General features: G+C 42.6%; 1 protein-coding gene across 1 annotated transcript in view; it reads right to left on the bottom strand.

Moving 5' to 3' along the window:
• The window catches only part of BANK1 (B cell scaffold protein with ankyrin repeats 1), a 561,218-nt gene that overhangs the window by 15,430 nt on the left and 529,648 nt on the right, over positions 1 to 16,140 (bottom strand). The window contains exons 13-16 of the mRNA XM_030190750.1: positions 12,711 to 12,779; positions 11,007 to 11,188; positions 5,967 to 6,030; positions 1,062 to 1,091 (exon numbers count right to left, since the gene is read on the bottom strand). Of these exons, the coding sequence (XP_030046610.1) occupies positions 1,062 to 1,091; positions 5,967 to 6,030; positions 11,007 to 11,188; positions 12,711 to 12,779 (345 nt within the window). The remainder of the gene's footprint in view (positions 1 to 1,061; positions 1,092 to 5,966; positions 6,031 to 11,006; positions 11,189 to 12,710; positions 12,780 to 16,140) is intronic.

Here is a 16,140-nt window from a genome sequence, read left to right as displayed (position 1 = left end):
TGTTGGTACACGCTGAATGGTTACCTTGTGGGTAGCGTATGAGCCCTTACTACTAGGTCAATGGCTGAAGGGAAGGGCTCAGGCCATATGTGCGTGCTAGTTCTAATTTTTGCTCATTCCCATTTCCTGGCCCATTAAATAATGGCCTTTTTCCAGCCACGGTAAAAGTGACCAAGCACGTACCAACAGGACACACCCACACTACCGCAGGCCATTTTTTACCGTGGTTTTGTAAAAGGACCCCCTAGTGACTTATACAGAGGCACTCTCACATCGTATTTATGCATGGGTAATACCTAAACAGAACACATTTAGGGAGCACAGTATCTGTCTAGCCAGCATGTGCATGAATCAGTACCTCTTCACGTGAGCCACAACTTTCCCTACTGACCTGCTGCAGTATGAGTTATACTGAATGCCATCAGCTCTAGGTTCAATATCTGAGTCATGCCTCTAATCACTCTCCCCTCGATATTCAGCCGGCAGTGGTGAGCATTTTGCTGCCCGCTGCCAGCGTTATTCCCTGATATTCAATGCCAGGCCCTGTTCGGGCTTCGGCATTGAATATCCATTTTTATTTGAGCCTGCTAAGTCAATATTCAGCCATCGACCGCACAAACCAAACCACTTACAATTAGAACTACTATTTATGCGGCCCAATTTATGTGGTGAGGGGCTGAATATTGGCACTTAATCCATTTCTGCCCCTGGAATACCCACAAGTTAGTCGTTTTTGAATTCAGCACTAACCGGTCATTTTCAGTGATGATAACAGGTTAAGTGCCGCTGAAAATGACTGGAAGCAATTCAACTGGTTGGCGGCCATTTCCAGTCGGTTAAGTCATTTTGAATATTGGCTGGTCTGTGTAACACTACTCTCTGCTACCAATCACTCAACCAATTTTTCAAACCAAGTTATATTTCTTTTAAATCTCATATCTACAGAAAAGAGTATAAACTTCTTTCTGGTTTCTGCGGATATATCATCTGGTTTTATTTTTGAAGAATCATTAAGACCAAAAGTGATAACGAGATCCATTCTGCCATATGGATTCACCTACCATTTGGATGATGGACAATGGTGATTTTGTCTGTTGGTGAAAGAAGAAGAAATTCAGAGAATGGTATGTTTGGCTTCAATTATTTAAGATCCTGATGCCACTTAAGTTACAGCAAAACAAAAAAGTGGATAACTATTAAGGGAAATGGGAAAAAAAGACATTTTCAAAATATTTAGCATTTTACAGTGGTGATACTACCATTCAGCATGAACATTTACAACTTTAACAAGTAACCAGAGCTCAACACTTCTATAGGTTTAGGCTTTGTTGATTGGTTTAACCTGTCCACACAAAGGTGTCCTGTAGAAGACCAATTTTCAACATATATAAGGCTATATTTGAGTAGTTTGCTTAGCAGGGGCACAAACAGAAACTACTTGGACAATTTCTGTTTGAAAATCTGTCTAAAAGTTATGTAAATGTAAAATATCTCATTTAGTTACACCAGCTATTTCTGTGGAACAACTTGCATGGGAAAAACACATACACATAGTTTTCTCATCAAACTATAAATGTTTCTGGGAACATCTATGTTTTATACAGCAAAAAGCATGCAGACATTTAAATCAGAGTATACTTTCCAGCTGCTAGGTTGAATCAGATCTAACTGGCAGTCTCTCATACTTAGCTGGCTAGGAACTTTCAAAAATCTAGATTTCCAGAAGTGCAATATCTTGGGTAATTACTCAACAAGGCAGTGCCTGAGGGTCCACAACTGTAGAGGGCCCAACTGTGCCCTAAGTTCTACCTAATTTAATCATTTTTGATAGGTGGTTGGGAGCCCATGACCCTTTTAGCCTGAGAGCCCAGATCAGTGTTTCCCCAAGTCTGGTCCTGGAGTATGCCTTGCCAGTCAGGTTTTCAGGATGTCCACAATGAATATGCATAAAAGAGATTTGCATATAATGATGAAGTATATGCAAATGAAGTTCATGCATATTCATTGTGGATATCCTGAAAACCTGACTGGCAAGGGGTACTCCAGGACCGGATTTTGGAAACACTGATCTAGATCACTTATTCCACCCCTGGTCACAGCTATTCCATCTGAAGAATAACTGTTGACCATGACTTGTCCTTTGATGGTTGCTAGAATCACTGCTGGCAGTTACTTATGTTCCTGCAGTTTTTGTGGCTGCACTCAGCTTAGATTTAATACTATCTATAGACGTGATGTTAGGAGTGAACAGGTGTAATCCTGCATAATGTTCTAAGGATAAGTAAAAAGTAATCCAAATAGTACTCATGCAAAAAAGTACTTATTGATATGTTTTTGAGACTTCAGTCAATCTGAGCTGCGGGAATTAAGTGGGATTTGATTCTATTTCTCTTTAAGATTCTAAGTATTTGAATACACTATGTTCACTTGAATTTCCACATTGAATAGAGAAATCCATATAAACATAAAACGATTTAGAAAATCAAAATGAAAAAAAAGAAGACCGGTGACGAATAGGAGAGCGGTGGCTTGAACCATAGAGTGCCCTGCAGCTCCGACTGACTGAGGTCCCAAATACATAAGTGTTTTTTGCATGAGTACTATTTGGATTACTTTTTACAATTTTCAACTTATGCACAATATTGGGGCTGTGAAGATGGCTAAGGAAAAGTAAAGCCATCCCATAATGTGCTATGCTGCATCTGTGTAAAAAAAGTAAAAAATAAAAAATCTATCTATCTATCTCTATTTATTTTTGCGTGGGGGTGGAGGGGGGAGCTATTAAAAGGTTTTTTTTAATTGTTAATTTTTGAGTTTTTCAACACAATACACTACTATAGTAGAACATTGTTTCCATTTAGCTGAAAAGACAACTAGAATATCCAATCATCAACTTATGCAACAAAAATCAGACAACATTGTCTACAGTTAATACAAACCCCGTCCCCCCTCCCTCCTTACCCCCTCTCCTCTATACCCCCCTACCCTTTTCTATTAAGGGGATGTGTGCTAAGAGGATCTACAGCATTGTTAGCAGTGGACCATTTACTATATAAGTCCCAGATTTTATGATGCTGGGCTACTTGTGCTCTGCGCAGTGCTGTAAGTTTTCACAGCAACTGAAAGGTGCTTAGCCTTTCCAAAACGGCTTGAAGTCCCGGTAACTGCGGTCTTTTCCATGCAGCCGCTAAGATCATCTTACCCGCCACAAATATGTTGCAGTAGTAATACATAAAGGGCCTAATTGGCTAAGGCCTTGCTTCCATTCTGTGTCTATGGGAAAAGATCTGGATAAATTAGGCCCCAAGTGATAAAATAAAAGAAACTAATAATGTTAAAGAAGATCATCCCTGAACCCATAGACAAACATGGTTTAATGGGACAGAATCAACATGGATTCAGCCAAGGGAAGTCTTGCCTCACCAATTTGCTTAATTCCTTTGAATGAATAAATAAACATGTGGATAAAGGTGAGTTAGTTGATGTAGTGTATCCAGATTTTCAGAAAACGTTTGACAAAGTCCCTCATTACAGACTCCTGAGAAAATTAAAAACCCAAATCATAGTTATTTGATGCTAAGTTCCACCTTAGGAGTCAGCACCCACAAAGATCAACCAATGTGAATACACATAACTCCCCCACACATAGTCAAAACTGTCTTACAATATATGCTTGTTATACCACTACCATGTTTTATCATTATCATGCTGTCCAAGATCATTCTGTAACAATAATTGTCTATTTTTAATATATTTCCACTACTCATGATGTATTGTAAGCCACATTGAGCCTGCAAAGAGGTGGGAAAATGTGGGATACAAATGCAATAAATAAATAAAAAGATCAAGGTGTCATCATGGACAATAAGCTGAAATCTTCTTTCCAGTATGTGATGGCAGCCAAAAAAGCAAACAGAATGCTAGAAATTATTAGGAAACGTATAGACAATAAGACAAAAAATATTATAATGCCTCTGTATCACTCCATAGTGCGACCACACCTTGAGTATTGTGTGCAATTCTGGTCGCTGTATCTTTAAAAAGATATAGCAGAATTAGAAAAAGGTTCAAAGATGGGAACCAAGATGATTAAGGGGATAGAACTCTTCTCATATGAGGAAAGGCTTAAGAGGTTAAAACTCTTTTGCTTGGAAAAGAGATGGCTGTGTGTGTGTGTGGGGGGGGGGGGGGGGGAGGGATATGATAGAGATCTACAAAATACTGAGTGGTGTAGAACAGGTAAAAGTAAATTGATCTTTTACTCTTTCAAAAAGTACAAACTAGGGGACACTCAAGGAAGTTACATGGTATTACTTTTAAAATGAACAGGATAAAATATTTTTTCACTCAATGAATATGTAAACTCTGGAACTCGTTGCCAGAGGATGTATCATCAATGGTTAGTGTATCTGGGTTTAAAAATGGTTTGAACAAGTTCCAAGAGGAAAAGTACATAGAGGGGCATAATCGAACGTGAACACCTATCTCCATGGGCGTCTATCTCTGAGAACGGGTACATGAAGGGGTGGGACAAACCGTATTTTAGAAAAAAATGGGCGTCCATCTTTTTTCCGATAATACGGTTTGTGCCAGCCAAATGCATCGGATTTGTGCGGATTTGAGCTGGGCGGTTTCGTTTTTCAGCGATAATGGAAACCAAAGGCGCCCAGCTCAAAAATGACCAAATCCAATGCATTGGGTTGTGGGAGGGGCCAGGATTTGTAGTGCACTGGTCCCCCTGACATGCCAGGACACCAACCAGGCACCCTAGGGGGCACTTGTAACAAAAAAACAAAGCAAACTACCTCTGAAGTCCATAGCTCCCTTCCCTTGGGTGCTGAGCCCGCCAAATCCCCCCCAAACCCACTCCCCACAACTCTACACCATTACCATAGCACTTATGGCTGAAGGGGGGCACCTAGATATGGGTACAGTGGGTTTTAGGGGTGGTTTGGAGTGCTTCCATTTACCACCACAAGTGTAACAGGTAGGGGGGGATGGGCCTGGGTCCACCTGGCTGAAGTCCACTGCACCCACTAACAACTGCTCCAGGGACCTGCATACTGCTGTGATGGAGCTGGGTATGACATTTGAGGCTGGCATACAGGCTGGAAAAAAAGTTTTTAAAGTTGTTTTTTTTGGGTGGGAGGGGGTTAGTGACCACTGGGGGAGTTAGGGGTGGTCATCCCCGATTCCCTCTGGTGGTCATCTGGTAATTTAGGGCACTTTTTTGGGACTTGTTCGTGAAAAAAAAGGGTCCAAAAAAGTGACCCAAATTCGCACTAAAAACGCCTTTCTTTTTTCAATTATTGGCCGACGCTCATCTGTCCTCGGCTGATAAACACGCCCTAGTCCCGCCTTCACCACACCTCCGACACCCCCCCGTCAACTTTGGCCGTTTCTGCGACGGAGTGCAGTTGAAGACCGCCCAAAATCGACTTTCAATTATACCGATTTGGGCACCCATGCGAAAAAGTCGCCCATCTACCGATTTGGGTCACTTTTTGGACGCCTTTGACTTTCGATTATGAGGCGGATAGTCTGCTATTGAGATAGACATGAGGAAGCCACTGCTTGTCCTGGGATTGGTAGCATGGAATGTTGCTACTGTTTGGGTTTCTGCCAGGTACTTGTGACCTGGATTGGTCACTGTTGGAAGCAGGAAACTGCGCTAGATGGACCATTGGTCTGACCCAATATGGCTATTTTTATGTTCTTATATATATAAAACATTGCTATGTTGAGCGTGTTTGTATAAACCTGGAAGCTAAAGTAGTGAATAAAAACTGCATCTTCTACATGGTCTGCTCTTTTTGATGATTGCCATATTGGATCTTGCAAACCATTTGCTTTGTTGCTCTATTAAACTTTTAATTTAGAAATGATCATGTGATTTCCATAAAAGGTGGTGGACATGGTGCAGTCTACTGTGTTTAGTGCCTTGAGATATTGAAAGTGTAATTTACCATAGACAACTTCTTCTTCTGGTCTATTTCCAATAATACAGCCTCTGAGTTGACGCAGTTTTTCCTTAAGGATAAAAAAAGACATTTGAATTTATTTTACAAAAAAAGGATGCAAAGCTGAAATAGTGATATGAGACACTGCTGCGTAGAGCGGTCAGCTAGCTCACACCTCAGATTGTTATTTTAAATACCTGGAAATGAAAATAGCAGTTCATTCTCTACATGTAAATAATTATCATTAACTGCAATGGGACTCAGTTTATTTTCATCACAGTTCTGAATTAATATTCAAAATTCCTCTACTAAAGTCCTTGAAAATTTCTTCCCCTCAGGCCTCATTATAGAGCAGGGCTCCAGAAACATATCCTGGGAACCCCCAGGCCAGCCAGGATTTTCAGGATAGCCACAATAAATTAGCATTTTGTGAGTCTCCAGTATATGAAATGTATGTATATTCCTTGTGCATATCCTGAAAATCTGACTGGTGATGAGGTTCCCAGCACAGGTCTTGAAAGCCTTGTTATACAGTATGCACAGCAAAAGAAAACCAAAGGGTGCAAATGACCAAGTCACTGGATGATCCAAGATGGCAGTAAATGAAATCTTTATTCACAATCGTATAAATGCACAGTCCAAAACAGACCTTGATCCAGATAAAATTTATGCCATTGTGAATAAAGATTTCATTTGTTGCTATCTTGGATCATCCTGTGGCTTGGTCACTTCAACTCCTGTGGTTTTCTTTTGCTGTGTTTTTGTGGAAGTGTTGGTTTTTGCTTTGTTTGTGGACATATAGTATGTAGTAAGTAAAAAACCCAGCAAAGGTGACACCAAAGGAGAAATTGACTAGATGAAGTAGATAAATACAGCTTTAATAAAAAAAACATCTAAAGACTTGACACGAATCGTGTTTTGGCCATACGGCCTGCCTCAGGAGTCTTAGAAAAGGTTGAATTCAAATGTTCTACTTCACAAGTCTCATGCAGTAATCTAATGCACCTTAAACACAATTGGGACAACACACTGGTAGTCGGCTCACTGTTTACTCAAAAGTACGCAGTGTCATGGTTTAATCTCTCTATGCTACCTTTATCTAGGACTGCATTCTATAAAGGGAGGGGACAAAGAGTTTCTCTGATTCACCTTTGTTAGGGGACATCTGTACTGTGAGCAGTTGTCATCACTTTCATGGTGTGTCCAGATTCAATTGGACCACTAGTAAAGTTCTACCTGTTCATGTTCAGAGAGTATTTATTTCCACAAGAATTTTCCTTAGCCATTAAAAATCATTGGTTTGCTATACTTTTGGCTATGTGAAACTGAGATTTTTGAGGAGGTGGAGGTGGAGGGCTGGATGGTAGTTCCTTGGCACCAAGAGTCTTCATTCACCACTACCCATGAATTATTTCCTTTTATTTTACAGAAAATCTCAACCCTCCCACTATCTTTAGTTTGAACTGCAGCAAACGTGCTGAGGCAAGGAGCCATCCACCAGTGCTCCTATAGGAACCTACAATTCAGCTACTAGATGTCACCTTATAGGGCTTTCAATGACACCTGCACAGCATTCCCAGCTCCAGATGACTTGGGAAGTAGAAAACTCTGGTCTGGGATCTGAAACAGGGACTGTCTCTAAAGCAGTGCAGAGTGCTGAAGTGAGCTGATTTATTCTGTTTTAGGTGTCCTTTTACTAAGTTGCGGTAAGTGGTAGCATGTGCTTACCACAGCTTTAAAAGGACTTAATGAGGGACACGCTGAAGTGTCCTGTGGTAAAATCTCAATATATATGTGTGCAAACCACACGCTAAAATAAATCCTGAATTTTTCTCAGAGGGGGCGTGTCCTGGGGGGGTGGAGAGAGGGCATGACAGTGCAAACTGGTTAGCGCAGCCTCATTATTGTGTACTGATTAGTGAATGATTTGCATGCGAGTCCTTAACACTTAAAAAAATGGGTGGCAGTAAGGGTTCACATTGCCATTAGCATGCAGCCATTATCAAAATTTAGCACATGGCCATTAATTGAGAAAATTGGTTATTTTCCTGCTGCGGTAAAAATGACCTTAGCGCACAAGAAAGCCCCACATAAGGGTGCTCTAAGGCCATGTTTTACTGCAGCTTAGTAAAATGACCCCTTAAATTCAATAGACTCACATTTAAAACTTTAATCATTAACAGATAAGAGGAGAATTTTATGCTTCTTTTATAAAGGCAGTGTAACTATCATATAGCAGGATACTGTTGCTATATCTATATAGAAACATGGAAACAAAGAAAAACGTAGACAGATAAAGACCATTGGGCTCATTTTCGAAAGAGAAGGACGCCCATCTTTCGACATAAATCGGAAGATGGACGTCCTTCTCACAGGGTCGTCCAAATCGGTATAATCGAAAGCCGATTTTGGACGTCCTCAACTGCTTTCCGTCACAGGGATGGCCAAAGTTCAAGGGGGCATATTGGAGGTGTAGCGAAGGCGGGACTTGGGCATGCCTAACACTAGGACGTCCTCGACCCATAACCAGTGCACTACAAATGCTGACTCCTCCCACGACCAAATGGCTTGTATTTGGTCGTTTCTGAGATGGACGTCCTTGGTTTTGATTATCGCCAAAAATCAGAAACGACCAAGTCTAGGGACGACCATCTCTAAGGATGAGCAAATTTCAGGATTTGGACGTCCTTGTCCGTATTATCGAAATGAAAGATGGACATCCATCTTGTTTCAAAAATATGGGTTTCCCGTCCCTAGATGGGGACGTTTTACAAGGACGTCCTCATCAAAACTTGGACATCCCTTTCGAAAATGCCCCTCCATATGGCCTATCCAGTCTGCCCATCTATGCCATCTACACTCCCTATCATTCCCTTAGAGATCCTATGTACTTGTCCCAAGCTCTCTTCAATTCATCACCACCACATCTATCAGGAGGCCATTCCACTAATTCACCACACTTTCTGTGAAGAAGTATTTCCTTAGGTTATTCCTATTCCCTTTCACCTTCAACCTATGCCCCCTCCTTCCACAGCTTCCTTTCAATTGAAAGAGACTCGCCTCCTGTGTATTTATAACACAGGAATTTAAATACCTCTATCATATCCTCTCTCCCCCTTTCTTCCAAGTCTGTCACAACAGGTGCCTATCAGGCACATTTTCGAAAGAGAAGGACGTCCATCTTTTGGCATAAATCGGAAGATGGACGTCCTTCTCACAGAGACATGCAAATCAGTATAATCGAAACCCGATTTTGGATGTCTCCAACTGCAGTCCATCGCAAGAACATCCAAATTTCAAGGGGGCGTCGGAGGCGTAGTGGAGGTGGGACTTGGGCGTGCCTAGCTCTTGGACGTCTTTGACCCATAATCGAAAAAAGAAAGGACATCCATGATCAACACTTGGATGTTTTCACCCGGACATGTTTGTTTTACGAATAAGGCACAAAAAGGTGACCAAATTAACCACATGACCACTGGAGGGAATTGGGGATGATCTCCCCTTACGCCCCCAGTGGTCAATAACCCCCTCCCACCCTAAAAAACATCTTTAAAAATATTTTGTGCCAGCCTCAGATGTCATACTCAGGTCCATGACAGTGCATGAAGGTCCCAGGAGCAGTTTTAGTGGGTACTGCAGTGCACTTCAGACAGGCGGACCCAGGCCCATACCCCCCTTACCTGTTACATTTGTGGAGGAAACAGCGAGCTCTCCAAAACCCACCAGAAACCCATTGTACCCACATCTAGGTGCCCCCCTTCACCCGTAAGGTTATGGTAGTGGTGTACAGTTGAGGGTAGTGGGTTTTGGGGGGCTCAGCACCCAAGGTAAAGGAGCTATGTTCCTGGGAGCATTTTATGAAGTCCACTGCAGTGCCCCCTAGGGTGCCCAATTGGTGTTCTGGCATGTCAGGGGGACCAGTGCTGACTTGGATGACTTTGGTTTCGAAAATTGCCAAAAGTCAAAGACGTCCACAGTGGCGTACCAAGGGGGGGCGGTCTGCCCCGGGTGCACGCTGCTGGGGGGTGCTGCGGCGCTCGCCTGCTCCGAGTTCGCTAAACTTCTTTGCTCATTCATTGCAGTGGATTTGGACGTCTCTGACGGTATTTTTGAAACGAAAGATGGACGTCCATCCCCGCCCCTGGATTTGGACTTTTTTTTAAAGACGTCCAAATCGCAACTTGAACGTTTCTTTTGAAAATGCCCCTCCTTGTCTCTTTATAAAATAGGCTTGAAATAGATGCCTACTTGGTTTTCATGTATAGATGGACACTTCTATAACAGTGCACCTATATTTAGGCAAGCAGAGGGTGAAATGTGGAACCTATTCTATAAAGAAAGAAGGCATCTACTTTTCTTTACAGAATAACTGTGTAAGTGAATATATATGCATGAATGGAGTTAAATGTAAGAATTTATGCCAGCCTGAGAGCCGCTGTACATGCTCATGCCAAAATGCCAGAAATGCGCTAAATCAGGGCCTGTCTATCAGAGTTTGCAAGCACTAGAATATCAACCTGGGCCCCCCACTTTGGGCTCAGACACCCTCCAAACCTGCAGCACCCTGTCAAATGGCTGGCGGGGATGCTGCTGTAATGTGGAAGTCAGTGCTATGCCTCCAGCGGCTGACGCAGGGACTTTTCCTTATGCCTGCTCAAGGCTGGAGGCACGCTGCCAACTTCTGCATTACAGCAGCAGCAGCACAAGAAGGAGGGGCACCGAATTTCTTTGGTTGGTGGGGCTTCGGCATCCCTGCCAGCAAAGGTATTTTTAATGTGTGGGGAAGGGGGGGGGGGAAAGAGTGGAGGAGGTAATGCATTGCCCCCCCAGTCCACCCTTCTGCCTCCCCAAAATCAGAGGGCTGGATACGTCCCTACATTATAGTGAATAGCTGTGACTTCAGCACTTGTCTCAATGCATCCAATTCATTTGGGATTCTGTTTATGAGAAGTGAGCATCTATAACTTTAAAAGAGATAAACTATTTTAAAAGCACCAACAAAAGTCTTTGCCTGACGTAGAGTACACAGGAAATGCATTAGAGTACCTGTTGAATAAGATCCAGTCCTCTTTTCTCATTTTGCCACTGTTTAAATTTCTCAACTGCTTCATCCATAGTCATGCACCCAGTTTTCACCTTCTCCTGCAAGAGAATCAGTTCTTCCTGTCCAAGAGGCATGTCCCGTCCAAGAGTAGCATATGTCTGATGGTTATTATTGCGAGGGTGACCTAAGGTTAGTAACCAGTACAATTAAGAAAACATGCAGAGTATGTTCAGATTAATTAAGAAACAAACACGTTTGACTAAAGCTGTGATGCTCACTGAAAAGAATTATATATTTGACGAAGTGCTGCCAATTTTCTGAAGACAAAATTAGTGGTGAGGAACATTAATATACAGCGTTTGATCACTGCTCTTCAGATGAATTTGTTACAACATCCAGCATCATAAAAGACCATAAAAGGAGTAATTCTCTTCAGGTCACCCAAAGTTAGGTACCAGAATGCTGCATGCTAAAAACAAATTCTATATTGACAAGTCTGCATGTAACTGCCATTATAGATTAAAAGCATAAGTCTAAAATTATACCCCTAACTTTAGGCGCGAACACTTATGCTGGCTCAATGGTTGGTATAATGCTCATGCCTATCTGTTGGCAGTTAAGTACATTAGTGATAGTATTCTGTAACCTTAACACATATGTGTCCCATAGGAATATATGGGTGTCCAGAAGCTAGAGATACCAAGATATTCCTATGGGTGTTTTTAGCGTTAGCACATGCTAATTTTTAGCATGTGCTAAAAAGTTAGCGCACCTAAAGCACGACTTAATAAACAGGGCCCCAGCCCTTCATTCCCTCAGGTACAAACTTAGGGGTCCTTTTACTAAGCTGTTGCAAAAATAGGCCTTAGCACATCCTTGTGTGGGTCTTTCCTACGTGCCACTAAAGCCATTTTTATTGTGGGCAAAAAATCATGATGTTCTATTTTTTTCATTAATGGCCATACGCTAATGATAGAATTAGCTCACGGCCATTTTTAAAAAATACTGCTTGAGCATTTACTGCCTCCTATTTTGTAGGTGGTAAGGGATCCGGTGTTAGCCGTGTGCTAACCAGTTAACGTAGGGTAATGTAGATGTGGTAACTGGTTAGCACAGGAATGCCCACTCTCTGACCCTGACATGCCCCCTAAAAAAAGTAGAAACTTTTTTTTAGTGCATGGGTAGTGTGCAAACATTTAAAATCTAGCATGTGGTGCTATAGTGCGTCTGGGGTTAGTCCATTTTTTGCAGCATTAGACTTGTGTTAACCCCTAAGGACCCTTTAGATTATAAGCCTTCTTGGAGTTGGAGTTGGAGTTGGAGATGGAGGAGTAGCCTAATGGCTAGTGCAGTGATCTGAGAACCTACAGTTTCTTGTGATCCTGGACAAGTCACCTAACCCTCCATTGCCCCAGGTACAAAACTTAGATAGTGAGCCCACTAAGGATAGAAAAAAGTGCCTGCATATACTACTACTACTAATCATTTCTATAGCACTGCTAAATGTAAACCACTTTGGATGTATCACAGGAAAGCCATATATCAAATCCATTACCCCCTACCTTTTACCTCTGGGACAGAATACCTGAATGTAACTTGCTTTGAGATACAAATGAAAAAGGCCTAAGCAAAATCCAAATTCCTCCTTCTCTACATTTTGCATCTGGAGCCTCAAGACAGTTAAGGTAATACAAATCTTTTCATACCTGACTGCTGAACAGCATAGTATACCTTCTCATTGTCTGCTTGCATTTTTGCTGCCTTCTGTTGAAAAACTGTAACCGAGAGAGAAATATCAGATTAAAAAACAGAAAACAAGCCTGAAGGTAAGACAGGTCTAGACTACAATAAAAGTACTGTGGTATAAGAAAGTTAAGCCTAGGGGTCCACGTACTCCATGAAAGTGACTTACTGAGAAGTTTGGTGACTACATGCAGCTTAGGCATCCCCCACACCTCCCTAAGAGTCTCAGGCAAGGATTTCAGTGATAGTGACGATCTACCCCCACTATTTTCTAGTATTTATGCTTGACAGGGTCTTGCAATTGGTATCGATTACCTGGTAGTAGGCACAATAAATGAAATAAGGAAGGTAGTTAAGACCCTAAGGCTGCAACAGCTTGTAACTGCATTGGTCAGAGACACACGAGTAATGCAAATGGAATAGATCTTAGTCAGCTCCCTTACCAAGTTCACTGCACCGTTGCCAACTACATGGCATTATTTGCATGCTAATTCTCGCCAGACGGCTACAAAAGTGATTGCACCAGGTCCATACTTCTCAAAGCAGAGAGAAATCAGGTGCCACAAAAAATATTAAGAGCACCATGTAAGGGAAGCTCATACCAAAAGACCTGGGTTTAGTTCCTGGCTCAATGGCAGGAATTCAGAAGGAGCCCTAGTCAGTGGCGTACCAAGGGGGGGTGGTGGGGGCGGTCCGCCCTGGGTGCACGCCGCTGGGGGGTGCTGCGGCGCGCACCTGCTCCGAGTTCGCTAAACTTCTTTGCTCGTTCGCTGCAGCTCCCTCTGCCCCGGAACAGGTTACTTCCTGTTCCGGGGTAGAGAGAGCTGGAGCGAACGAGCAAAGAAGTTCAGCAAACTCGGAGCAGGCACGTGCCGCGGCACCCCCCCCAGCGGCGTGCACCCGGGGGGGGGGGTGTCATTTTGCCGGAGGGGGGGAAGGTGTAATTTAGTGGGGGGGCGCTGCATCCGGGGGGGGGGGGGGGCGCATCGGCGCTCCGCCCCGGGTGCCATCCAGGCAAGGAACGCCACTGGCCCTAGTGCATAGCCCTTGGCCAAGGACAGTATCTGTAATGACTGGGTGGAAGTATGATGCAAGGGATATAAAATTAAAGTGTGCTTAGAAGGGCTAGGCACCATATACAGATGCATAAAGAGAGATTTTAGAAAAAGTGCCACTTATACATAGAAGCAACAGCATGCAGAAATGTCAAGGGACTGTGTTCTAGATGTGTTTTTGACAGTCCTTCAAAAGGTGTAAATGTCCATGCATAAAGTAGGTCTATAAATGCCTATTTTATAAACAACATGTATAAATCATAAGAACATAACATAAGAATAGCCATACTGGGTCAGACCAATGGTTCATCTACCCCAGTATCCTGCTTCCAACTGTAGCCAATCCAGGGCACAAGTACCAGGCAGAAATCCAATTAGTAGCAACATTCCTTACTACCAATCCTGGGGCAAGCAGTGGCTTCCCCCATGTCCATCTCAATAACAGACTATGGACTTTTCCTTGAGGGACTTGTCCAAACCTTTTTTAAATCCAGATACGCTAAACACTGTTACCAAATCCTCTGGCAGCGAGTTCCAGAGCTAAACTGTTCTTTGAGGGGTCCTTTACTAAGCTACGAGAAAAAGGACCGTTTGGTAGTAGTGGGGGCCATTTTTCCTGCGCACCAGAGCCCTTTTTACCATAGCAGGTAAGATGCCCCCCCCCCCAAATGGCCACACAGTAAGATAACCCTTCCCAAGTGGCCATGAGGCGGGGAGCACTTACCGTCACCCATTAAGGGCTCCTGCAGTAACCCAGTGGTAACCAGGCAATACACAGTAATGTCCAATTACTGCTGGGTTAGAGCCGCACTACAGGAAAAATAAATTTCCAGAGTGCTAGAAATGGTGCACAGTCCAGCCATAACTACCACCAGTGGCCACATTGGGCTGACTGTAGTTCTGGATTAGCGAGCGGTAAGCCTATGTTGGGCTTACCACCACCACTTTGTAATAGACCCGAGTGAAAAAAGTATTTCCATGTAATTTCATAGAGTGTCCCCTGGTCTTTGTACTTTCTGAAAGCATGAAAAACCTATCCACTTTTACCCGTTCTACACCACTCAGGATTTTATAGGTCTCAATCATATCTCCCTTTCAGCCATCTCTTTTGCAAGCTGAAGAGCCCTAACCTCTTTAGCCTTTCCTTATATGCATTTTGGTTACTCTTCTTTGAACCTTTTCTAATTCCGCTATATCTTTTTTGACATATGGCGACCAGAATTGAACGCAGTACACAAGGTGAGGTTGCACTATGGAACGATACAGAGGCATTATAAGGTTCTTGGTCTTATTTTGCATCCCTTTCTTAATAATTTCTAGTATCCTATTTGTTTTTTTTTTTTTTTTTTGCTCTACTCAAACTCCACCCCCACTGTGCATACTTTAACATACCCTTGGGCTTTGCCCTTATCGTTGCTGTTTATGATTGTTCAGAATTCAATTTTGTATGCTGACAATTTGATAAGTACATAAATAATAATAATAATAATAATAATAATAATAAAGAATAAGATATCTCACAAAAATTGATGAGGCTATCAGAAGCTAAATTTTGCATATAGTTACTGTTAATATTAATGCCTAGCTAACCATGAGGCCCGGACTACTGTAACTTTAGAAATTAATCCATAAAGACAGGAGGGGCGCTAGATGTGATGTACTTGGGATTTCAGTAAAGCCTTTGATACGGTTCCGTGCAGGCGACTGATAAATAAACTGAGTGCCCTTGATATGGGCACTAAAATGACTGACTGGGTTAAAAACTGGTTAAATGGAAGGAGATAGTGGTAAATGAAAGAAAAGGATGTTATCAGTGGTGTACCATAGGGATCGGTCCTTGGGCCGGCTCTGTTTAATATCTTTGTGAGTGATGTTGCAGAAGGACTGTCTGGTAAGGGTTGTCTCTTTTCAGATGATACCAAACAGTGTAAAAGGGTGGACACTCTGAAGGGTGTGGATAGCATGAGGAAGGATCTAGCGAAACTTGAAGAATGGTCCAATAATTGGCAAACATAGAGGGGCATAATCGAACGGAAGCGTCTATCTCCATGGGCGTTTATCTCCGAGAACGGGTCCGTGAAGGGGCGGACCGAAGCGTATTTTTGAAAAACATGGACGTTTATCTTTTTTTGAGCTGGGCGTTTTTGTTTTTCAGCGATAATGGAAACCGAAAGTGCCCAGCTCAAAAACAAATAACTCCAAGACATTTATTCGTGGGAGGGGCCAGGATTCGTAGTGCACTGGTCCCCCTCACATGCCAGGACACCAACCGGGCACCCTAGGGGGCACTTTTACAAAAAAAAAAAAAACAAGGTAAAACAGCTCCCAGGTGCATAGC

This window comes from Microcaecilia unicolor, chromosome 2, assembly GCF_901765095.1.
Source record: "Microcaecilia unicolor chromosome 2, aMicUni1.1, whole genome shotgun sequence".
NCBI lineage: Eukaryota > Metazoa > Chordata > Amphibia > Gymnophiona > Siphonopidae > Microcaecilia > Microcaecilia unicolor.
The sequence above is the reverse complement of the archived record's forward strand: the minus strand, read 5'-3'. Positions and strand labels throughout refer to the sequence as shown.